This window comes from Rhamphochromis sp. 'chilingali' (genome assembly GCF_963969265.1).
Source record: "Rhamphochromis sp. 'chilingali' genome assembly, chromosome: 20".
NCBI lineage: Eukaryota > Metazoa > Chordata > Actinopteri > Cichliformes > Cichlidae > Rhamphochromis > Rhamphochromis sp. 'chilingali'.
Window position 1 is genome coordinate 2,034,738 of NC_137947.1, and position 21,923 is coordinate 2,056,660.

Here is a 21,923-nt window from a genome sequence, read left to right on the forward strand (position 1 = left end):
ACTATTGCTATTAAAAATATTCCAAAGATATTGTTAAACAAAATATGTAGCTTGCTTAGTGCAGTTGATATTTGCACACAAGAAGTTAATTCTGAAATTAAACTTCTTTGGATATAATAAAACTTTAATATGAAAAAGAATATAAAAAAGAAGAAAAAACAACCTAAATGGCAATCCTTCTACCTTTGCCTTCTCTAAATCATGGACAAAGCAAAAAATTGCAAATATCTTTTCCAAAACAACAAATTAACGATATTTTTCTCGTATTATTTCACACATGCATGACCGACAGACTAAATTTTGTAAAGTGAGTGAGTCGCTGTGCTGGCCTGACACAGTGCACTGAGAGCTCAGACCTATAAGTGAAAGCAACATAGTCAGCAGGCTGGACTTCACCGTCTTTAAATAACATGGTGTTACTCCACCAACAAGCTGTGACTTGCAGTGACAGGCAGCCGGGAAGCCTGAACCAGTCGCTGCCCACTGTTGAAATAGGAAAGTTATTATAAAGGTCTATATGGTTTCACTTTTCTTTCCTGTCAGACATGTTAAATGAGGTCGTTTTCTGTTAGTGGTTATACTAATGCATGTGAATTTGTCGCCATCTAGTGGGCAGCAGTGTATATGAATAACATTCAATTGGGCAGACTTTCTTCTTCATGCATGATCAAAATGAACCCAAGTTTACAAAGCAAGAGCACCAAATTAGAGTGTTGTGTTCCTATGCTTTCATGATAGTGTATAAAAAACAGTCCCAGTTTCAACCTTGTGATTTTCAATGCTTAATTTTATTGGCTTTGACTGAAAGGATACAAGAGGCAGCATAGCAAGAGCAAGAGATAGACAGTTACTGTAAAAAAAAAAAAAAAAAGAGCAACAATCCCATTTTCCTTTCTTATACATGTATAGTACATATACATTATTTCATTTGTGTTTTATGCAGCAGGCCATATTAAAAGAACTGTGACTATACGGTATTGGGCCACACTGTTAAAAAACTTCCTGGTGATTAACACTGGCTGTTTTGTCACAATGCCATTTTCTGGTGGGTAACCTGGGTTCCCAGCACTCATGTGGTTCTTATGTTGAGACATAAGGTAATATGTCTATAGGTAATAAAAAACCGATATTTGACAAATGTAAAGGTTGGTGCAATGACAGAGATAGTTCTGTTTTCTGATCTTTAGGCTGAATAAGGATTTCTCTGAAGTCAAAGCGGACATGCGTTGATAGTTTTTGCAGGAATATATTTATCTGTGTTAGTCAGTCTATTTGCTGGGAAAAGCTCACTAAAAATGATATGAATAAAAACTATAATTGCAGTAAAACCCTGTTATTAAGTAAAAATAATATGCAGCACCAAGTATATTTTAAACCAGACAATATTGACTGGATTGTGTTTTCAATTCATGAAGTGGTAACTGGATCTGAAATATCATTTGGCATGCAACAGCAAAATGATCCCTGTCATCATACACTTCCTCTACACAACATCCACTTACAAGTTTCTTCTACAAACTTGTAAGTGGATGTAATAGTACTTTATTTTGAGTGTGCATCAAGACAAAGTAACAGTACTTAATTTCTTTGGAATTTAAAGATACTTTTGGACATAACCAACTGAACTTTTATGTTCGGATACCAATACTCTTAATTAGTTATATATGTTTCAGTTACTATAAAGAAGTATATTCCTCAGTGACAGCATGATCATGTTCCAACACATCATCAAATCTATTGTTTATGCAGCTGCTGACTGTGGTTTACACCATTTGAATCTTTTGTTTTCTTTGACAAACAGAGCAAGAAAATCACTTGAAGGAGTGCTCGCTACAATAATCATTGAAAAGAAAAGCAGCAGATACACAGCTCCCCCTGGAAGTTTTCTAAGACACATATGCAGAGCTTCCCACCACCTACAAAATGCTTACATGTGAATAATAACTATGCTGGGAATTTATTGTCACATGATCAGTGACAAACCAGCTTTGATCATTTTAACTGCTCATTCATGCATTCACACCCATTCACATAAGCACTTTTTTCTATGTAAGTGCTTTCTATCTAACATTCACACATGCATATGAAGAGCGCGTCATGTAGAATCAGCCAGTGATAGATGTCTCTGATGTCTTCGTGCTCTGTTTTGGGTAAAACACAACAAAAGTTTCTAGCATATCAATACGGAGCCACCAAACCAGGGTGAACAATGTTTTTCTTCAAGGGGTCAAACTGACTCAGGATCAGTGGAAATGCAGTAAGTGGAACAAATCAGAAATTACTGTTTGTTTATTATTTTAAAAAGCTCCATTTTTGTTTCAATTTTGTTCTATCCAGAAATGTAGATTCTGTAACAGTAAGGTAAGAGTGCCAGCTCCTTGTGGGTTAATTAAGAAGCACTACTTCTTGTCAGAAGTTAGGTGATGTTAATATTAATTCTAGAAATGTTACAGTGGGGGAAGTGATGACAATTAGTGTAGTTCACTATTGGACAATTCAGTTTAAAAAAATGAGATGTAGTTAAACTTACCAAACAGGAACAGGAGACCTGAAGCTTTTCCAGGACTACTGGCTCTCCACCACCTGTTATTCAAACACAGGCTGTTAAAGTGCCTCTAAAAACAACAACCGACTGCCAACTACCACATTTTGAAAACAAGGGGCAGCATTTTCACAGTGACAATGTTGCTACTGCTATCCTGTTTTTACTTTTGATGTTGGTTTTTAGCCCTCAGTTAATCAAGAAACTTTACGTTTTTCCAAGGTCAATACTGGACATACAAATATCTTTTTAATATGTAGCCTGGTTTTGTACAACATGAAAGCACAGCCCTCCTGATATGGCACAACATCTCATTAACACACCTTGTTTCTCTGCATTATTTTGATAGCTTTAAGCTAATTTTGGATAATCCTGAACTACTATTAAAACACTATTCATGAAAAGTGTTCTCAGAAAACGTGTCAAGGAAAGAGCATTTCATTCCTTTGTAGTAATGCTGACATCACCACACTGAGAGCCACGGTGCCCAACACTGGGCCAGCCCAGAATCTATTTGACACCTCGGCTAAATTTGCAAACGTGGAGTGATTATTAAGACCCTCTAGTGAAAAAGAGAACATTGATGTTATCTCTGACCTTGATGATTACTTGTGCTTGTCCAGATAACCCTTCTCCCTCCATATCTGCTGCCTGTACTGTCAGAGTGTACTGTGGATATTTCTGTTGGAGGAGAAATATAATAAGTTCAGCTCATCAACAAGAAGGATAAAACATTCTATCATCAGTTTGTATCCAAAGGAGACTCTGATGAGATACTTCTCTTTTTAAAGTTCAGTGGAATATGCTAACTAATTTCTGTTTACATAGAACTGACAGTGTCATGTGACAACATCCCAGCAGGACAAAGTTTTCAAGTTGATTATTGGCAACAGGAATATATGGAATCAAGCTTTTTTCTGAAACCAGAAAGAGCTGACAGACACTTTGGTACATTTTAATGTTGCAGATTCATCTAATGCTATAATGCTGTCCACCCTATGAAGCTAACCACTAACTGTGTGGTAGCATAGGCAGAGTGAGAGCCAGGGAGTTTATTTTCCAGTTGCACTCAGAAGAGACAGTTTTATTTCATTTTTGAACATATATCTTTGAGACAGCACCAGATCATATTTAACTTTGTCTACACTGACACACCTGTGTTAGCCTACTTGAATTAGTGGACATAAGTGGACAGATATCAGCTAAACAAGTAAAATGGAATGAAGTCGTGATCTTTTCCTGCTTCTTTGATACAATTTGCTGTTTGTCAAAGCTGTTTTTAATTTGTAAAAAAGTGGTACAGGGGAAAAGAAAAGTTAAAACTGCCAACTTAATAGTTGTTCTTTTTTTTTCTAAATCCCTTGTATGCCAGTCATAAGTGGGTCCCCTTATCCCGAGCTGGCCAGTGTGCTTACTGTCACTGAATGCGTTAGAAGGCTAACCTCTCTGTCTAGTCCAGTGCCAGCAACACTGATGGCTCCAGTAACTGAGTTGATTTCAAACATGTTGTCACTGGGCAGCTGCGGGTCCTGCCTCAGAATACGGTAACGGATATCTGAGTTGGCATTATCTGGTTCATCAGAATCTGTAGCCTCGACCTTAATCACTTCAGAACCTGGAGAGAAAGAATTCAGAAGTAGGAATTAAGAACAGTCATTCAGGCTTTGTTTATCTTTTATTTATAGTAGGTTTACAATGTACACATCCCACTTTACTGGAGCTAATTACAAATAAAGTACCTTGTAACTATTAGCAACCGATTCCTTTTTCTTCTGTAAAAGTGAAACAAGCACACATGACAAGCAAGCTTAAATTAAAAACACTATCAGTACCTTGTGCTGAGTTTTCAGCAACTTGTCCCTCAAAGGTGTTTTGAGAGAAGACAGGTTTGTTGTCATTCTGGTCGATGACTTTAACTGTAACACTCATGACCTCCTGGTGATCTCCACTTTCTGCCACGACATGCACTTGTAGCTGCCAATATACAATCACATTAAAATTATGCTGTTCAAAAAAAGAATAAACAATGTACATTAATGCTTTTATTCAAAATAATAGGAACATTTTGGGGCTTTATTGGATAGAGAAAGTGTAGATAGACAGAGAGAAGGAAAGACATGCAGCAAAGGGCTGCGGGTCATACTCAAACCACACCTGTTGCTGCTGCTGTGGTAAATAAAATAAAAAAATCTGTCAGCACAACTCTTTGGGCTTAAATTATTAGAAAGACTTCTGATAGCTCATTGCTCAGACTATGTTTTAATTATAAAACAAAAGGTTATAATCTATTTTCTTACAAAGAACTACCATAAATATCTTTGGTAGATAGTGAAACATCCACACTCTCCTGTTGTCTTTCTGTGACTTAATACTTTGATGCAGTATAAATGGGAGAGAAGCTATAAAACTTGTAAAACGTGTTCATCTGGACGTAACATTTAAGTGGAAGAAATATTGGCCATGAGTACCATCCAGAGAGAGTTGGGGAATGGCTGCAACCACAGCATTGTAAGATGTTGAAAGATGGTGGACAGGGAGGACGCTGGTTTGAGCAGGAGTCAAGGAGCCTGTTTATGTGAACCACCTCTGAACTGAAGAGGGGGCCTAAGGTTTACATCTCTCACTGCAAATTCATTTGTATTTTAATTTAGATTCAAATAGCATTTACATTCTGAAGCAGTAACCTTATTTTATTCTTATGTTAATACATCAATAGATTCAGTTACTTTTGCATAAAAACACTGCTTTCAAGTGGTCCAAGAGTACATTTCAGAGCTTGTACTTTTTCACTTTCACTTAAGTAAAGAGGTTGATTCAGTACTTTTACCTTTACTGGAGTATTTTTTAAACACAAGAAAAATGTCACTTTACCTTATAATGGGCTACTTCCTCTCTGTCGACTGGCTGTGTGACATACAGACTGCCAGTGTCTCTATTCATGGTGAAAAGGGCAACAGGAGGCTGATCAGCTCCTGGACCAGTGATGCTGTAATGTAAATTCTGCTTTTGATGTTCATCAGACCGTATCTAAACAAAACACACCAGGATTAGGTTAAACCACTCTCACTGACTACAGTTATAATATTGCACAACAACTATTGTAAAGCAGTTGTGCAGAGGTCTTTAGCTGTACTTTTTTTAAAACATTTATTATTAGCCCATTATTAGTTTTAACAAATTTTACGTAATACACCATGGACATAAAAAAAAAAAATACATAATGATAAAACAGAAAACAAAACAAAACAAATCATAACAGAAGGTAAGGGCAGATATACAAATCAAGTTAGCACTTCAAGCCGTTAAGTCCACAGTGTATACGTTACAGTTCACCAAAACGCTGTAGAATTTTGACCATATGGACCAAAACTTGTCCAGTTTATTTCTTAATGCATAAGTTATTTCCTCCATAGATAGTATAGATGTCAGTCCATTAAACCACTGAGATAGTCCACATATTTTTTGATTTTTCCAACACATAGCAACACAGCGCTTGGCTTCCAAAAGTCGATCGTTAACAGAGCTCTATTGTTTGCAGCAAGTACAAAATTATTTGTGTATATATTTAAAATACACATGTTGGGATCAAGTGGAATCACATCACCAATGATTGGACAGATTTATTACCTTTTCCCAAAAAACTTTCACATGTGGACATTCCCATATACAGTGAAATAAAGAACTCCTATCCACGCCACACTTAATACAGGTGTCTGGGATGTTTGGGTTAAAATGATGCATTTTTGATGGAGTAATATATTGTCTTGTTAACCATTTATGTTGAAGTAGTTTAGATTAATTGTCTGACTCTGGGCCAAGAAGCATGATTTATACCAATCGTCATCTGATATATCCATTTGCAAATCATTCCTCCAAGCCTCTAAAATAGACTGCGTTGATTCTTTGGAATTTTCCATAAATAATTTGTACAATGCAGAAACTTGGCCTCTCTCATTTAGATGATTTATAACTGTATTCTCTAGAGAGGAGTAGGTGGGGATTTCAAATCTGTAACCTTGTGTGGTTAAGATAACATTTCTTAATTGAAGAAATTTAAAAAGAAATGTTTGACAGGAATAGAAAATGTACTTCTAAGCTGTTCAAAAGCCATAAGAGTATTATTCCTAAACATATCAGCCACTTTTCTTATACCTTGACCGAACCAAAGTTTAAAGCCTGCATCCGCCCTACCAGGAGGAAAGCTGTTATTTCCAAATATTGGAGTGAACCTAGAAAGTTGTGACGTTTCTCCCAAGTAGTTATGTGTTTCATACCAGATCATTACAGTGTTTTTAAAAAAAGGGGTTCTTAGTTTGCTTAAGTAGTGCTTTCCTGTTGGCTGAGTAAAGATATAAGTTAGGGGGAATTTTGATTTCTGTAGACTGCATAGAAACTCACGCTGGAGTCTGCTCATTAGCAAAATAAAACATTGCCACTCTGATTTGAGCAGAAGTACCACGTTAAATTAGGAAGTTGTAAACCCCCTCTTTCATAAGGAAGTTATAGTAAGGAGATTCTGAGCCTTGGTCTTTTGCTATTTCAGATAAAGTTTCGGAATCGCTTTTGCAAATCTTAAAAGAAAGATTTTGGTCGAGAGAGAGATATTGATTGAAAAAGGTAAAGATATTTGGGCAAAATTTACATTTTTAGTATATTAATACGATCAATTAAAGATATAGGTAATTTCGTCCATCTATTTAGGAGTGTAGTAACTGACGTCGTTAAGGAATTATAATTGGATGCAAGAATATTTTCAATTGAGGGAATTGATTTCACACCTAGATAAGTAAACCCATGTTCAGATTGCAGAAAGGGAGGATTTTGCAGAAACTGGAGGATTTTGTCGTTCATTTTTATTCAAAAATAATATTTCAGACTTTTTATTTTGTAACCAGAAAATGTACTAAATGTATTAATGAGACTTAATATGGATGGTATAGATTTGTTTAAATTGGTGCAGAACAGGATCATATCATCTGCATATAGGGCAATACGGTGGTCAACATTGCCTACTTTAATTCCTGATATGTTTTTATGATTCCAAATTGCCATCGCAAGAGACACAATTGCCAAGGTGAACAAGAGAGGTGACAAAGGGCACCTTGTGTAGTACCACGATAGAGTCTGAATGGTGTGGAAAAAAGACCGTTAGTTAAAATCTCTTCTTGAGGATTGGAGTATATCAATTGAATCCATTTTAAAAATCTGTTTCCAATACCAAACTTTCTCAAAACTTCAAATAAAAATGGCCATTCAATCCTGTCAAAGGCTTTTTCATCATCCATTGAGATTAATGCGTTGTCTCTGGTCTATTTTTTCTCATAAATGATCTTCATGACCCTCTGTATATTGTGAAACCTCTACCTCCCCTGGATAAAGCCATTCTGGTCTGAGTGAATCATATTAGGCAAGAGTGTCTCTAGTCTCGTAGCTAATAATTTGCAAAGTATCTTTTAATCAACAGTGAAATTGGTCTATAAGAACTGCAATTAATTGCTGGCTTTCAATAAAAGGTTTCAGTAAAAGTGTAATTGTTGCAATATTACATGGAGGGGGGGAGAGACCCAGATTCAAATGATTCCTGATACATATCCAATAAGGGCTGGATCAAACTGTCTTTAAATATGTTGTATATTTTTATTGGTATCAGTATTGGTATAATCAGGTCCAGTTTTACCCCCTTTCATGTTCCTTATAGCATTATAATTTCTTCTACTCTTATATTAAGCCCTAGTTCATCCATACCGTTCTAGGAAAATGCAGCTGATCTAAAAAAAAAAAAAATCATTTTTTTAATTAAAATGAATTTAAATGCTCAGTTTTGTATAGCTGTTTATAAAAAGTGCAAAAAGAGTCATTAATATGTTTAGGATCAGCTGTGATCTGTCCTTCATCTGTAGTTACAGAATTTATTGTTCGTCTGAGCCTGTTAAATACGCCAAGCCAGTATTTTACTTGCTTTTTCATCCTGTTCATAATATGACTGTTTCAGTCTTATTAAACTGTTAGTAGCTTTATTTAATGACAAAATATTGAATTTAGCTCTGAGTTTATTTAACTCTAGAATTGGAGCATTAGATTTGGATATAAATATCTCTTCCTCAATGTCTTTTGCCCTCTCAGGAAAGCCTCCCATTTTAAAGTAGCCGTGGTTTGAGTTGTATTATAAGCAAAGTAATAATCTATTTGCTTTCCAATGTGTTCCAAGAATTCTGGATCTTTCAACCAGAAAGATTGCAGTCGCCATCTAGTGGTAAATAATGGTAAGCTGGGTAAATATAGTTGAAATGAAACGGTGGAGTGATCTGATATGACAATACTATCACACCAGGATTTAGTTACCATGGATACCAAGGATGCAGAAAGTAAGAAATAGTCAATTCTGGAAAAGGTCCCATGAGTGCTAGAGTAGCAAGAGAAAGTAATCTTATCTGGGTGCATGTTTCTCCAAACATCAACTAAATTGAATTCAGTCATAAATTGTAGTATTTCCTTTCTAGACTGCTTATGAGCTGAATTGACTCCACTTGATTTATCAACACTTGAATAAAGTGTGCAATTAAAATCTCCCCCAATAATGATTTATCCTGGAAATAACAAAACAGATTTCTAAAAAAAGATGGGTTGTCATTATTGCATTCATATGTATTAAGTTCAATTTGTGAGGCTATCTCACATTGGACAATAAAATATCTGCCATAATAATCACTAATAATGTTAACAAGGTTAAATGGTACTGAGTTATGAATTAGTGTAATTACGCCTCTGGATTGAGAATTATATGAAGCATGAATAATGTGACTCGACAAATTAAAGCTCAAGTAATATTTTTACAAGCGACCCACCTAACTGCTGATGACACTATTAGAGTAAGGAGACAATGGCCGGATTCGATTCATAACTTGTTTCAGTTTAACCAGTTTATTCAACCTTCGAGTAAACCAACACGGAGACATCCTGTGCAGAAACAAAAGTCTGAAGTTAATTTCAGAATCAGATTCTCTTACTTCAATTAACTTAATAGGATAGGGTCCTCTGTTGTTCTCAGTGAAGAAAATAGCTGGAAAAACACGTGCAGTGTTTGGTTCCACGTTGCTGCTGCTGTCAGGAGCATTACTGCTGCCATCTGTCACCGAGAGGATGACTTTTGTTTGTCCAGTTAACCCTTCTCCCGCCATATCTGCTGCTTGTACTGTCAGAGTGTACTGTGGATATTTCTGGTAAGATACAGACATCAGCTCATCAACAGGAAGGTAGAAACACTGACATCGGTTTACAGACTGTAACACAGCCTTCAGACGGACTAAAGCTCTTCATCTATGAAGGCCGATTCTGCTGAAAAGCTGAAGTTTAACTTGTTTAATATTTTACTTATGACAAACATGATGCTTTTGAGAGGCGTGACCAAACTTAATAAAATAAAGTATTCCTTGACCATTTGGCACGAGGCTGTTTGTTGTTGCTCTGCGAAGTCAGTCGCAAAGAGTTTTACGATGCTGCACCAAAAACAGATTTCTCTGATCTGCCATAGTTTGCATGGAAGACACAGATTTATCTGACAAACTATTTGCCAAGTAGGAATTGTGTGTCCAGAGGCATGACACAAACCAGAAATGTAGACTGATAAACTATAACTATACTTCAGAGGCTGTGTCAAATTTGAGTTTCATTATCAAAAAACAAAACATGTTTTTTTGCAGCACCCTTTTGTGACTGATCTCTAGCAGTGACAGGCAGACTACTGATCCTGATTCATTACAAAATGTTTTTTCAGCCCTTAGGTGTAAAAGGACACTTGTGTTTTAAATGCGTTTAACAGGTTTTACCTCTCTGTCCAGTCCTCTACCAGTGATTCTGATGCTTCCAGTAATTGGGTTGATTTCAAACATGTTGTCAGTGGGCAGCGGTGGGTCCTGGTTCAGAATACGATAGCGGAGCTCTGAGTTGTCAGTATTTGGCTCATCGTCGTCTTTGGCCTCAACCTTAACCACCTCCGTCCCTGGAGTGGAGGAAATAAAAAAGAAGTTCCTGAAGGTCTTCACACTGCTTCATTTACAAGATTTTCTGAATAAAATGGACGTAATGCAAAACGTCTGCTAATTTCCTTCCAACCCAATTCATTCTCTGGTGCTTTCGGCGTCATTTTGATTATCTTTAAGTCTCTGGTATCTTGAGATTCCTTAAATATAGTGGACGTGGAGAAACCTCCATCACGGATAACAATTATAAATAATAATGGATTGTATTTATATAGCGCTTTTCGGGGCACTCAAAGCACTTTACAATTCCACTATTCAGTCACTCTCACATTCACGCACTGGTGGAGGCAGCTACAGTTGTAGCCACAGCTGCCCTGGGGCAGACTGACAGAAGCGAGGCTGCCATATCGCACCATCAACCCCTCTGGCCAACACCAGTAGATGGTAGGTGAAGTGTCTTGCCTAAAGACACAACGACCGAGACTGTCCGAGCCGGGGCTCGAACCGGCAACCTTTCAGTTACAAGACAAACTGCCAACTCTTTGAGCCACGATCGTCCAAAAACAAAGAAAACTACCTAAGAAGTCCAGAGGCAATAAGGTTTCTATACATACCGATGGCCGTGGCCTCAGCAACATTTGCGTTGTACTCCACCGTAAAATAAGGTTTGTTGTCGTTCTGGTCGATCACAATGACTATAATCTCCATGGGATCCTCAGCTTGTCCTGCTCCGGCAACCATAGCATGTGCTTCAAACTACACAGGCAGAAGATTTTAAGTTTATATACACACACACACACACACACACACACACACACACACACACACACACACACACACACACACACACACACACACACACGGGATCAAAATGCAATCATCAAGTACACACATGGAAAAACATTTGGACAGAGTGAGGATGATTACCGTGTAACTGGCTGTTTCCTCTCTGTCGAGTGGTTGTGTTACATACAGAATGCCCGTTTCTCTGTCCATTGTGAAACGATCAACAGGAGGCAGATCAGCTCCAGGACCAGTGATGCTGTAAAAGAGCTTCTTTAATTTATCGTCACTAGAGCGGATCTGGAAAAACAAACAAAAACAAATGAAAAACACAACAGGACTAATTAAGATCACTCTCACCATCTAAAGTAACTGTTAAATAGTAAAGAGGCTGTGCATTAGACTCAAATTCAAGAGATTTCTGGTTATTTTGATATATAGAGCAGAAGGACTCCTTGTGATCTCAAATCAAAAAGATTGTTAGATTCTCTAAGCATTTTGGGCACACTATAATTACTCATTGTAAATAATCTGAGTTATTAGCGTAGTGTTATCGTCAACCAATTTACTCCAGTTTTAGTTAATTTTGTGTGTCACTGTTGCAAAGTTCAAAACACTCCATACCGCAGGATTAAGACCCTATAGTATTAGAAAGAAATCACAACAATCAGCTGATCTCCATGAGTAAACACTTGTCACCGTGAGAAAGCAAACTCCCTTTTAACTAGAGAAATGTCCAACAGAACCAGGTTCAAGGACAGGGAGCCATCTGCCACAAATTGTTGGGGAGTGAAAGTTAGGAGTAGTGAGAGATGGGACAAATTTTAGCATTTATAAACTGAAATTTAAAAAATAAAAACAATTATACCTAAGAGACAAATAAATCTTTAACTTGGCAATTAAGTATCAACTTTTCTGACTGCCAACAACATATAGATCTTTACTTGTGCCTTTACACTTCACTTGCGTTACTCTAAAGTTAACTGATAGTCAAACTAAGAATTACTTATGACATCCAAGAAAGAAAATAAAAAAAAAATAAAATAAAAAAAGACATGCGGACTGCAGAGGAAACAACAGCGAGATCCTATGCAGAAATAAACATTTAAAATGCAGTTTATTGTCAAATTAACCACAAGGTCATTAAGTTCACCTTACCTGAGCTACTTTCAGGGGATAGGTTCCTCTCTTATTCTCAGTAACACTGAGCGGAGGAATAACCCAGTCCCTTTTCCTCCTCCTCAGCCCTCCACCAGACTTGGGAAATTGCAGAACGGGCACCTGAGCATCAGCTGCATTCTGGGAAAACAAGCAGACATTTTATAGAAGAACACTTCCAGAAATGGATCAAGTGCAATGAGGAGGATGAGATACATTCGATGTACTAGGATTATGTTGACTGTCAAAGGTGGCTGTAACAACAAGAGTAGCTCTGTAACCCACTAACTAAATGTAACCGACCCTTACATGTGCAGCCACACAGTGTTAAAGAGAAACAGCTCTTTGTGTCCAGAGCCTTAGTTTTGTATTCAAAGTCATTAAAAAGGTACTTGAGGTTTCATGCTCTAAGTAAATAACAGTACGATGTAAGCGGGATATTTTCCTTAAAAAAAATTATTTCGAGAAGAAGAAAAAATTGGTTTTCTTTTGTCTCTTATCTGACTGCTGAGCCCACTTTAATATAGTGATGCTCACCATGCTCACACTGACAGGAATGGTCAGTTTTAGGCCTTGTGAGTCCCAGGAGTGGATGAAGAAGTCATGGTGTCCTTCATGAAGATAAACTGCTCTCTTTACCTGAAAGAAAACATTTTTTATAGATTTTTAAAGAAGCTAACATGTAAAAAACATTCAGAATTTGTCAAAGTAAAATTCAGTGATGTCCGTTAGCAGTCTATGATACAGTGCTCAGTCGTCGAAGAAACTTTTGCTCCTCTTTAAATATGTTGCAACATTTCAGCTTTCATGTCAGCAAAAGCTAAAATATCCTCAGAGCTAGAAACGCTCAGTTCTTTTCAGCAAAAAATCCCACAAACACTAATTAATCTAACATTGTCAGAGATATTTGTTGCAGTACATTCAAGTGTTTACTACTTTCTGTTTACCCACAAAAACAGTACCAAGCAAGTCTTTGAATCTGCACTCACCATCAGTACACCGTCTGTCTTTACTACAAAACGTTTGTCAGAGGTGTCAAACAGAAATCTTGTGCGATCTGTGCAGTCAGTGAAGCCCACTGAGAACAGAGAGAGAATAGTTATTGTTTAATTACTGGAGTTCATGAAGAGAAAGAAAAATAAGTGGCACGTCTTAAATGCATAAGAACAAAGTAATAAAAACTGTTGTTAAATCAAATAGAAGTTAAGAAATATCCTATGCTTTGAAGGTCTATGAAGACTCATGTATCAAAGCTGCAGAAAAATTGGTATTAGTTGATATCATGCCTGGTATTACTTCGGCTACTCTATAAGTATGTTAACTGGTCTAGTCTTATTACACCTCCTACATATCTGCAAGCTGCTTTGAAACCAACTTCAGCTTCAGGTGTGGTGAAATGTGCACATGTGATGTGAGATGTTTTGTCATCATTGTAGCTGTGCATGACAAACAAATATTTTGATTAATATATTTTTGGTATGGTGACGTAGTGGTTAATACTTTGGCTCACAGCAAGATGGTCTTGTGGTACAAACCCAGGAGCTCCAGGTGCAATAGTTTTCTCACTTGTGAAAAATGTGTTTGATTAAGAAATTTCATCCCTGAAATTCTCAGCTATTTGAAATGTGCTGTTTGCTTTTAACCTGTTGATGGCCTCTCAGAAACAAATCCCTACTAACTGCAACTTTAAACCACTACTAACCAATATACAACCATTTCTGTTATTACCTTTGCCCAGTACTGTGCCTCTTGTCAGGTAGTTTCTCGTCACACTGAAAGTGAGCTGATCTGACTGAAACCCAGGTACACATACTGGCTCCTCAGCAGTCACTAAATTTGGAGGCTAGGACAGAAGAAACAGCATTTTAATGGTTTCCACGAATGATTCAGATTCCTTTAAACAATTACTTGTGCATGCAGTTGTAGGTAGATCATCAGAGACATTACAGAGTTTTCAAAAGTATCACCAAGCAAGAAAAAAAGAACTTATCAGTGCGGTTACTTTCTGGTTCCCAGCAAAATAAGAAAAAAGTGTTTATAAGTAGGACTTCCCTGGTGTAGGCACAGGGCGCAGGATGTTTAGTAGCAACATGTTTCAGTCAGCCGTGTGGTGTTGTGAGAATGAGGACCCAAAATGCAGGCATTGGCTGTGATGCAAGTGAGCTCTTTATTACACGAGGTGAAAAACAACAAAAGCGAGGATGACAAGGACAGAACTAAAACATAGCCTAAACTGGGGAAAAACTAGACAACACAAACACACAAACCTAAAACCATACAACCTCTGGACGAAGATCGGAAATGTCACAGAGAATGTTGGGCAGACAGATGCAGAAATTTCACCAGGTTACACAGACCAGGTGACAAGGAACACAGGCAGGCACACACTATAAACAGGGCTGCACATAAGTGGTCCGCGTGCGCTGTCAAAATAAAAGAGGTGCACCAGATAAGAAGTTGAAACGCGTGTTTGCGTACATAAGATTTTCTGGAGGAGGATAGACATTTGTTTAGAACTCTTAAAGATGTCGAAGAAGCTCCTTTAAGCAGTTACTGTGATGTTCCTCCACCTCCAAAGAAATGTCAGGAGTCCAAACCGCAAAAGAAGCACGTATTCCTAGAAAAGTGGTTGCAGAAGGTGAGCTGGCTTCAAACAAATGATTGCGCGCACAGAATGTGGCGCAGAATGTGCCGCATACTCCCATACAACTTATGTGCACCCCTGACTATAAATACAGACAAGGTAACGAGGGAATGACATAGCAGAGGGGAACACAGCTGCACCTAATTAGACAAGACAAGGAAGTAAAACAGAATAAACTAACATGAGACAGGACCTTTCAAAGTAAAACAGAAACTTCACAAACACAAGCTCAGGGACATGAACAGAGCAGAGGGGGAGGACTCAGGCAACCAAAATCAGAAACAACTAGAACATAAGATAATAATAATACCAAACACAAAACGACCCAGGACCATGACAAAATCAGTGTTATTTGTTATCTATCCCTTATATTTGTTATCGTCCACCTGGGTCTTACAGAGTTTCTGTCTGTTTGCTCAGACTTTTTATCTGATTTAGTGCTCAGCTCAGTAAAATAATTATTGTGGGTGATTTTAACATCCATGTAGATGCTAAAAATGACAGCCTCAACATGCCATTTAATCTGTTTTTAGACTCAATCGGTTTCTCTCAAAATGTAAAAGAACCCACCCACCACTTTGATCACACTCTAGATCTTGTTTTAACATATGGCATAGAAACTGAACATTTAACAGTGTTTCCTGAAAACCCTCTCCTGTCTGATCATTTCCTGATAACATTTATATTCACAATAATTGATTACACAGCGGTGGGGAACATCCATTGTTATCGTCCTCTATACCTTTTTACCAACACAGAGCAGAACAGCTTCCTGAACACTACTCCAACAGAGGTTGATTACCTTGTTAATAATTTTAACTCTTCTAAGTATGACTCTGGATACTGTAGCTCCTGTGAAAAATAAGGCCTCAAATCAGAAGTACTTGAATCCCTGGTATAACTCTCAAACACGTACAACTGATACTTTGATACTTATTTAGTCTTTTTGTCCAGTTGATCGTTCAGTCAGGTTTCAGAGCTCATCACAGCACAGAAACAGCTTTAGTGAAGGTTACAAATGATCTTCTCTTGGCCTCTGACAGTGGACTCATCTCTGTGCTTGTCCTGCTAGACCTCAGTGCAGCGTTCCATACTGTCGACCATAATATCCCATGAGAGCGATTAGAACATGCTGTAGGTATTACAGGTACTGTGCTGCAGTGGTTTGTATCATATCTATCTAATAGACTCCAATTTGTGCATGTAAATGGAGAGTCCTCTTCACACACTGAGGTTAATTATGGAGTTACACAGGGTTCAGCGCTAGGACTAATTCTGTTTACATTATACATGCTTCCCTTAGGCAGTATCATCGAAGACATCGAAGCATACATTTTCACTGCTATGCAGATGACACCCAGCTCTGTCTATATCGGATCTATATCTGATATTCTGTCCTGTTACCTAACCAACCAAAATTTCAAATTCAATTTGGAAATCGTGGATTCTTTGGGTTAAAAATGTGACAGAGTGCACTGCTTGTCGTGCAGTTGAACCCCATCTTACACTTGAACTCAACTGTAACACACCTCCACAGTGATTTTTCAGAGAATGCTTTACGTATTTCAGCAAGACTATGCCAAATCTTTTTCTGCATGCAATCCAACAGCATGGTTTCATAAGAGCAAGAAGTGTCTGCAGGCTAGACCTTTCAGTCACTTGAATTCAAGAAAAATTCAATTCAGCAGAACTGGAAATGAAATGAGAAACATAGCAAAGGACATTACAAACTATTAAGAATCTAAAATCTTTATCAGTACCGTATAGAAAAAATAAAGGCTTCTGAAACTGTAGCAACTGGTCCCATTAAACATAGAAAAGAGTGTTGTTAGAAGAGGTGATGCAGCAGAGTTGTGCTGTCACTGTCATCTATAAACAAAAACTCAATTTTATCCTCAATTTTTAAAAATAGTAAAAGAAATAGTAAAAAATGTCTTGTAGAACATTTGAACTAATATTCAGTATTAAAATGATTTTGAAAATGCAAAATATGTAATATGATTTAATATATAAATATGTAAGATATCTAATTCTTACCTGAAAAACTGTTAAAATGCACCAAATTACAAACCAAATGCTCCCCATGTCTTTCTCTCAGTGAAGGCAGAGCACAATAACCAATGATCTTGTTTCCTGAGGGTAGTTACAGCAACTGAACATTCACGTAGACGAGTCTACTTTCAGCGCATGACGTCAGCTTGTAGAAGCTCTGGCTCTGTTTTCCTGATATGGTCATGCACACTAAACACACCTGAGCAGACAGATTCCAGTAGTTTCTGTATTTATGAACATGTAACAGACATACAACATACACTCTGCAGCATAGAGAAAGTTCAGCTTCAAAAAATAAACTATTAAGAGTAAGTCATGTAACTTCTGTTTGGTCTGTTTGGAATACCATCTGAATAGAATCAGAATTGCAACAGTTTTGTTCTTCAGCATGACAGTGACCCCAAACACACTGCCAGTGCAGTAAACTCATACCTGGATATCAAATACACAATGGAATACTATCAGTCATGAACTGGCCTGCCCACAGGCTGGAGTTCGACATTATTGAAACATTTTGGAGACGTCTTGACAGAGAATGTAACAAAAAGCAGACAACATCCAGATAAGAGCTCTGGAATGTCCTGAAGACCTATCCTGAAAAATATTTAGAGAAATTACAAGAAAGCCTGCCTAAGTGAGTTTAGGATGTGGTGAAGAATAAAAGTGGTCGTTCCAAATACTGACTTTTATGCTCATTTGAACTGTACATAGTGTTTTCATCTAATATACTGTGTTTGTTTATTATGATAGGATCCCCTATCATAATAAAACAATTAGAAATTACCCAAGATTTCTGCACAGCACTGTAAAACAGGAACTTTCTTTTAGTGTACACTAATTCTTCACATTACACAAGTCATATAAATGAAATCTAATGAGCTTATGTGGAAATCCAAGCACTATAATAGGAAATCTGACTTAAATTGCTTAAATGTGACAAGCTGGTTTGTGTTTTCCAAACTGCTGATATGTTGTAAATTTTCATGTACAAATATATCTAGGGTTTACAGAGAATGGTCTGGAAATGAAAAATATAAGTGAAATCAATGTGACTGCTTTGTTCAAAAATGTTTTTTTGAGAACAGAGATCAGTAAAGAATTGCTGGACTGGTTTTATCTGATAGAAAGTCAACAGTAGAAAAGTATATGAAATGTGGCAGAAGATTTTTGCTATGTGACATAGAAGGTCATTATTGCTTTGCAAAGGCAAAGCATGTAAACTGAAAGATGGACCTTTTTTCAATTTTTGAATTCAATTGCAAATCCGTTAGAGACTGTTAGCTGTCCAAATACTAAATCCCAGGTAAAAATTTACACACACAGACTAATATATATAACACCCAGCACGCCCCTGCGGGCGGTTTATCCTTCAAGCTCGGGTCCTCTACCAGAGGCCTGGGAGCTTGAGGGTCCTGCGCAGTATCTTAGCTGTTCCCAGGACTGCGCTCTTCTGGACAGAGATCTCCGATGTTGTTCCCAGGATCTGCTGGAGCCACTCGCCTAGCTTGGGAGTCACCTCACCTAGTGCTCCGATTACCACGGGGACCCTCCACATCCTCTCGAGCTCTTCTCTGAGCCCTTGGTATTTCTCCAGCTTCTCGTGTTCCTTCTTCCTGATATTGCTGTCATTCGGAACCGCTACATCGATCACTACGGCCGTCTTCTTCTGTTTGTCTACCACCACTATGTCCGGTTGGTTAGCCACCACCATTTTGTCCGTCTGTATCTGGAAGTCCCACAGGATCTTAGCTCGGTCATTCTCCACCACCCTTGGGGACATCTCCCATTTTGACCTCGGGACTTCCAGGTTATACTCGGCACAGATGTTCCTGTACACTATGCCGGCCACCTGGTTATGGCGTTCCATGTATGCCTTGCCTGCTAGCATCTTGCACCCTGCTGTTATGTGCTGGATTGTCTCTGGGGCATCTTTACACAGCCTGCACCTGGGGTCTTGCCTGGTGTGATAGACCCCAGCCTCTATGGATCTTGTACTCAGAGCTTGGTCTTGTGCTGCCATGGTTAGTGCCTCCGTGCCGTCTTTCAGTTAAGCTTTGTCCAGCCACTGGTAGGATTTCTGGATATCAGCCACCTCCTCTATCTGCCGGTGGTACATACCGTGCAGGGGCCTGTCCTTCCATGATGGTTCCTCGTCTCCCTCCTCTTTCTTGGGTTTCTGCTGCCTGAGGTATTCACTGAGCACTCGGTCAGTTGGGGCCATCTTCCCAATGTATTCTTGGATGTTCCTTGTCTCATCCTGGACTGTGGTGCTGACACTCACCAGTCCCCGGCCCCCTTCCTTCCGCTTAGCGTACAGCCTCAGGGTGCTGGACTTGGGGTGAAACCCTCCATGCATGGTAAGGAGCTTTCTTGTCTTGATGTCAGTGGCTTCTATCTCCTCCTTTGGCCAGCCTATTACCCCAGCAGGGTACCTGATCACGGGCAGGGCGTACGTGTTGATGGCCCGGATCTTGTTCTTACCATTCAGCTGACTCCTCAGGACTTGCCTGACCCTCTGCAGGTACTTGGTGGTTGCAGCTTTTCTAGCGGCCTCTTCGTGGTTCCCATTCGCCTGTGGGATCCCCAGGTACTTGTAACTGTCCTCAATGTCTGCAATGTTGCCTTCTGGTAGTTCAATCTCCTCAGTTCTGACTACCTTCCCTCTCTTTGTTACCATCCGACTACACTTCTCCAGTCCGAACGACATTCCAATGTCATTGCTGTATAGCCTGGTAGTGTGGATCAGTGAATCGATGTCTCGTTCACTCTTGGCGCATACACAAAATTCGGTTCGGTTCGATACTTTGGTGTCACGGTTCAATATTTTACGATACAAAAAAATGTTCATGCCTTTTTAATTTGTCATTTATAAAAATTATAACTATATATTATAACTCAAAAGTAGTTTTTAAATTTAATGTTACTGAAACAACAAAATAATAATAAAAAAAAATCTATCTGATGGAGAAATCACTCATCTTTGGAAAAGAGAGTTTATTACAGAGAAATGGCTCTTTCCAAAATAAAAGCTATACAGGGAGTGCAGAATTATTAGGCAAATGAGTATTTTGTCCACATCATCCTCTTCATGCATGTTGTTTTACTCCAAGCTGTAGAGGCTCGAAAGCCTACTACCAATTAAGCATATTAGGTGATGTGCATCTCTGTAATGAGAAGGGGTGTGGTCTAATGACATCAACACCCTATATCAGGTGTGCATAATTATTAGGCAACGTCCTTTCCTTTGGCAAAATGGGTCAAAAGAAGGACTTGACAGGCTCAGAAAAGTCAAAAATAGTGAGATATCTTGCAGAGGGATGCAGCAGTCTCAACATTGCAAAGCTTCTGAAGCGTGATCATCGAACAATCAAGCGTTTCATTCAAAATAGTCAACAGGGTCGCAAGAAGCGTGTGGAAAAACCAAGGCGCAAAATAACTGCCCATGAACTGAGAAAGGTCAAGCATGCAGCTGCCAACATGCCACTTGCCACCAGTTTGGCCATATTTCAGAGCTGCAACATCACTGGAGTGCCCAAAAGCACAAGGTGTGCAATACTCAGTATTCTGCCCTCACTAGGGTGTAAAGCTGGTTTCTAGCTTGGCAGATAGCTAACAGGTCCACAATAAACATCCAGGAGTCAGCGGATACGTTTTAGATGTTTACTGTTGAAGCACTGTAAAACTGGTACAGAAACAAAAATAAAATATTACATTTCTGCTGTAATTGAATTTTCTTTACAACATCAAACATTAAGCCATGCACTACAATGTATATAACACATAAACACAAACGTATCCAAACCCTTTCACTGGTTATTAGGCTCACGCATTTAGCGATTAGCTTAATGCTAACATTACATGGGAAATCCCATAGACGGGCTAACGTGTTAGCATCGCGGCCGTTTTTCCTCACAAAAGAAAGTTTTCCACACAAATCTCTAAACTGCTACGCATAACTATCGCGGGAAAGCTTACAAAACAGATAGCAACTACTTACAGGCATGTGCTCTCTCAGGCTGAGCAAGAAAAAGTGAACAAAAAGTGGAATAGACGACAGTTTGTCTAAAGGACTGTTTTTCACTGGTGAGGTACTACGGCAAGTCTGCTGGTACAAAAAACACACACCCAAATGATCATGCCTGCCTTAAAGGGGCAGCACACTCAGAGACATGGCCAAGGTAAGAAAGGCTGAAAGAAGACCACCACTGAACAAGACACACAAGCTGAACCGTCAAGACTGGGCCAAGAAATATCTCAAGACTGGTTTTTCTAAGGTTTTATGGACTGATGAAATGAGAGTGAGTCTTGATGGGCCAGATGGATGGGCCCGTGGCTGGATTGGTAAAGGGCAGAGAGCTCCAGTCCCACTCAGACGCCAGCAAGGTGGAGGTGGAGTACTGGTTTGGGCTGGTATCATCAAAGATGAGCTTGTGGGGCCTTTTCGGGTTGAGGATGGAGTCAAGCTCAACTCCCAGTCCTACTGCCAGTTTCTGGAAGACACCTTCTTCAAGCAGTGGTACAGGAAGAAGTCTGCATCCTTCAAGAAAAACATGATTTTCATGCAGGACAATGCTCCATCACACGCGTCCAAGTACTCCACAGCTTGGCTGGCAAGAAAGGGTATAAAAGAAGAAAAACTAATGACATGGCCTCCTTGTTCACCTGATCTGAACCCCATTGAGAACCTGTGGTCCATCATCAAATGTGAGATTTACAAGGAGGGAAAACAGTACACCTCTCTGAACAGTGTCTGGGAGGCTGTGGT

General features: G+C 38.7%; 1 protein-coding gene across 1 annotated transcript; it reads right to left on the reverse strand.

The window, feature by feature from the left end:
- Nucleotides 1-856: 856 nt before the first annotated feature.
- LOC308388809 (cadherin-1) lies at nucleotides 857-17,338 on the reverse strand. The gene is made up of 15 exons (XM_080869734.1): nucleotides 17,144-17,338; nucleotides 14,191-14,305; nucleotides 13,452-13,540; nucleotides 13,000-13,101; nucleotides 12,463-12,603; nucleotides 11,449-11,604; nucleotides 11,136-11,277; nucleotides 10,369-10,541; nucleotides 9,550-9,759; nucleotides 5,414-5,569; nucleotides 4,375-4,516; nucleotides 3,985-4,157; nucleotides 3,140-3,223; nucleotides 2,531-2,583; nucleotides 857-2,141 (listed from the first exon to the last, which is right to left on the reverse strand). The coding sequence occupies exons 1-14, from the start codon at nucleotides 17,189-17,191 to the stop codon at nucleotides 2,566-2,568; spliced, it is 1,749 nt and encodes a 582-aa protein (XP_080725860.1). The 5' UTR covers nucleotides 17,192-17,338; the 3' UTR covers nucleotides 857-2,141; nucleotides 2,531-2,565.
- Between the last annotated feature and the right edge of the window lie 4,585 nt (nucleotides 17,339-21,923).

What these genes read in the sequence shown, in the direction of transcription:
- LOC308388809 (XM_080869734.1), bottom strand. Translation starts at nt 17,191, where the DNA reads ATGGGGAGCATTTGGTTTGTAATTTGGTGCATTTTAACAGTTTTTCAG. An exon ending in ATCCCCTGAAAGTAGCTCAG is followed by an intron (nt 11,605 to 12,462) that starts GTAAGGTGAACT and finishes TTGTTTTTCCAG; the next exon opens with ATCCGCTCTAGTGACGATAA. An exon ending in AGGAAACAGCCAGTTACACG is followed by an intron (nt 11,278 to 11,448) that starts GTAATCATCCTC and finishes CTGCCTGTGTAG; the next exon opens with TTTGAAGCACATGCTATGGT.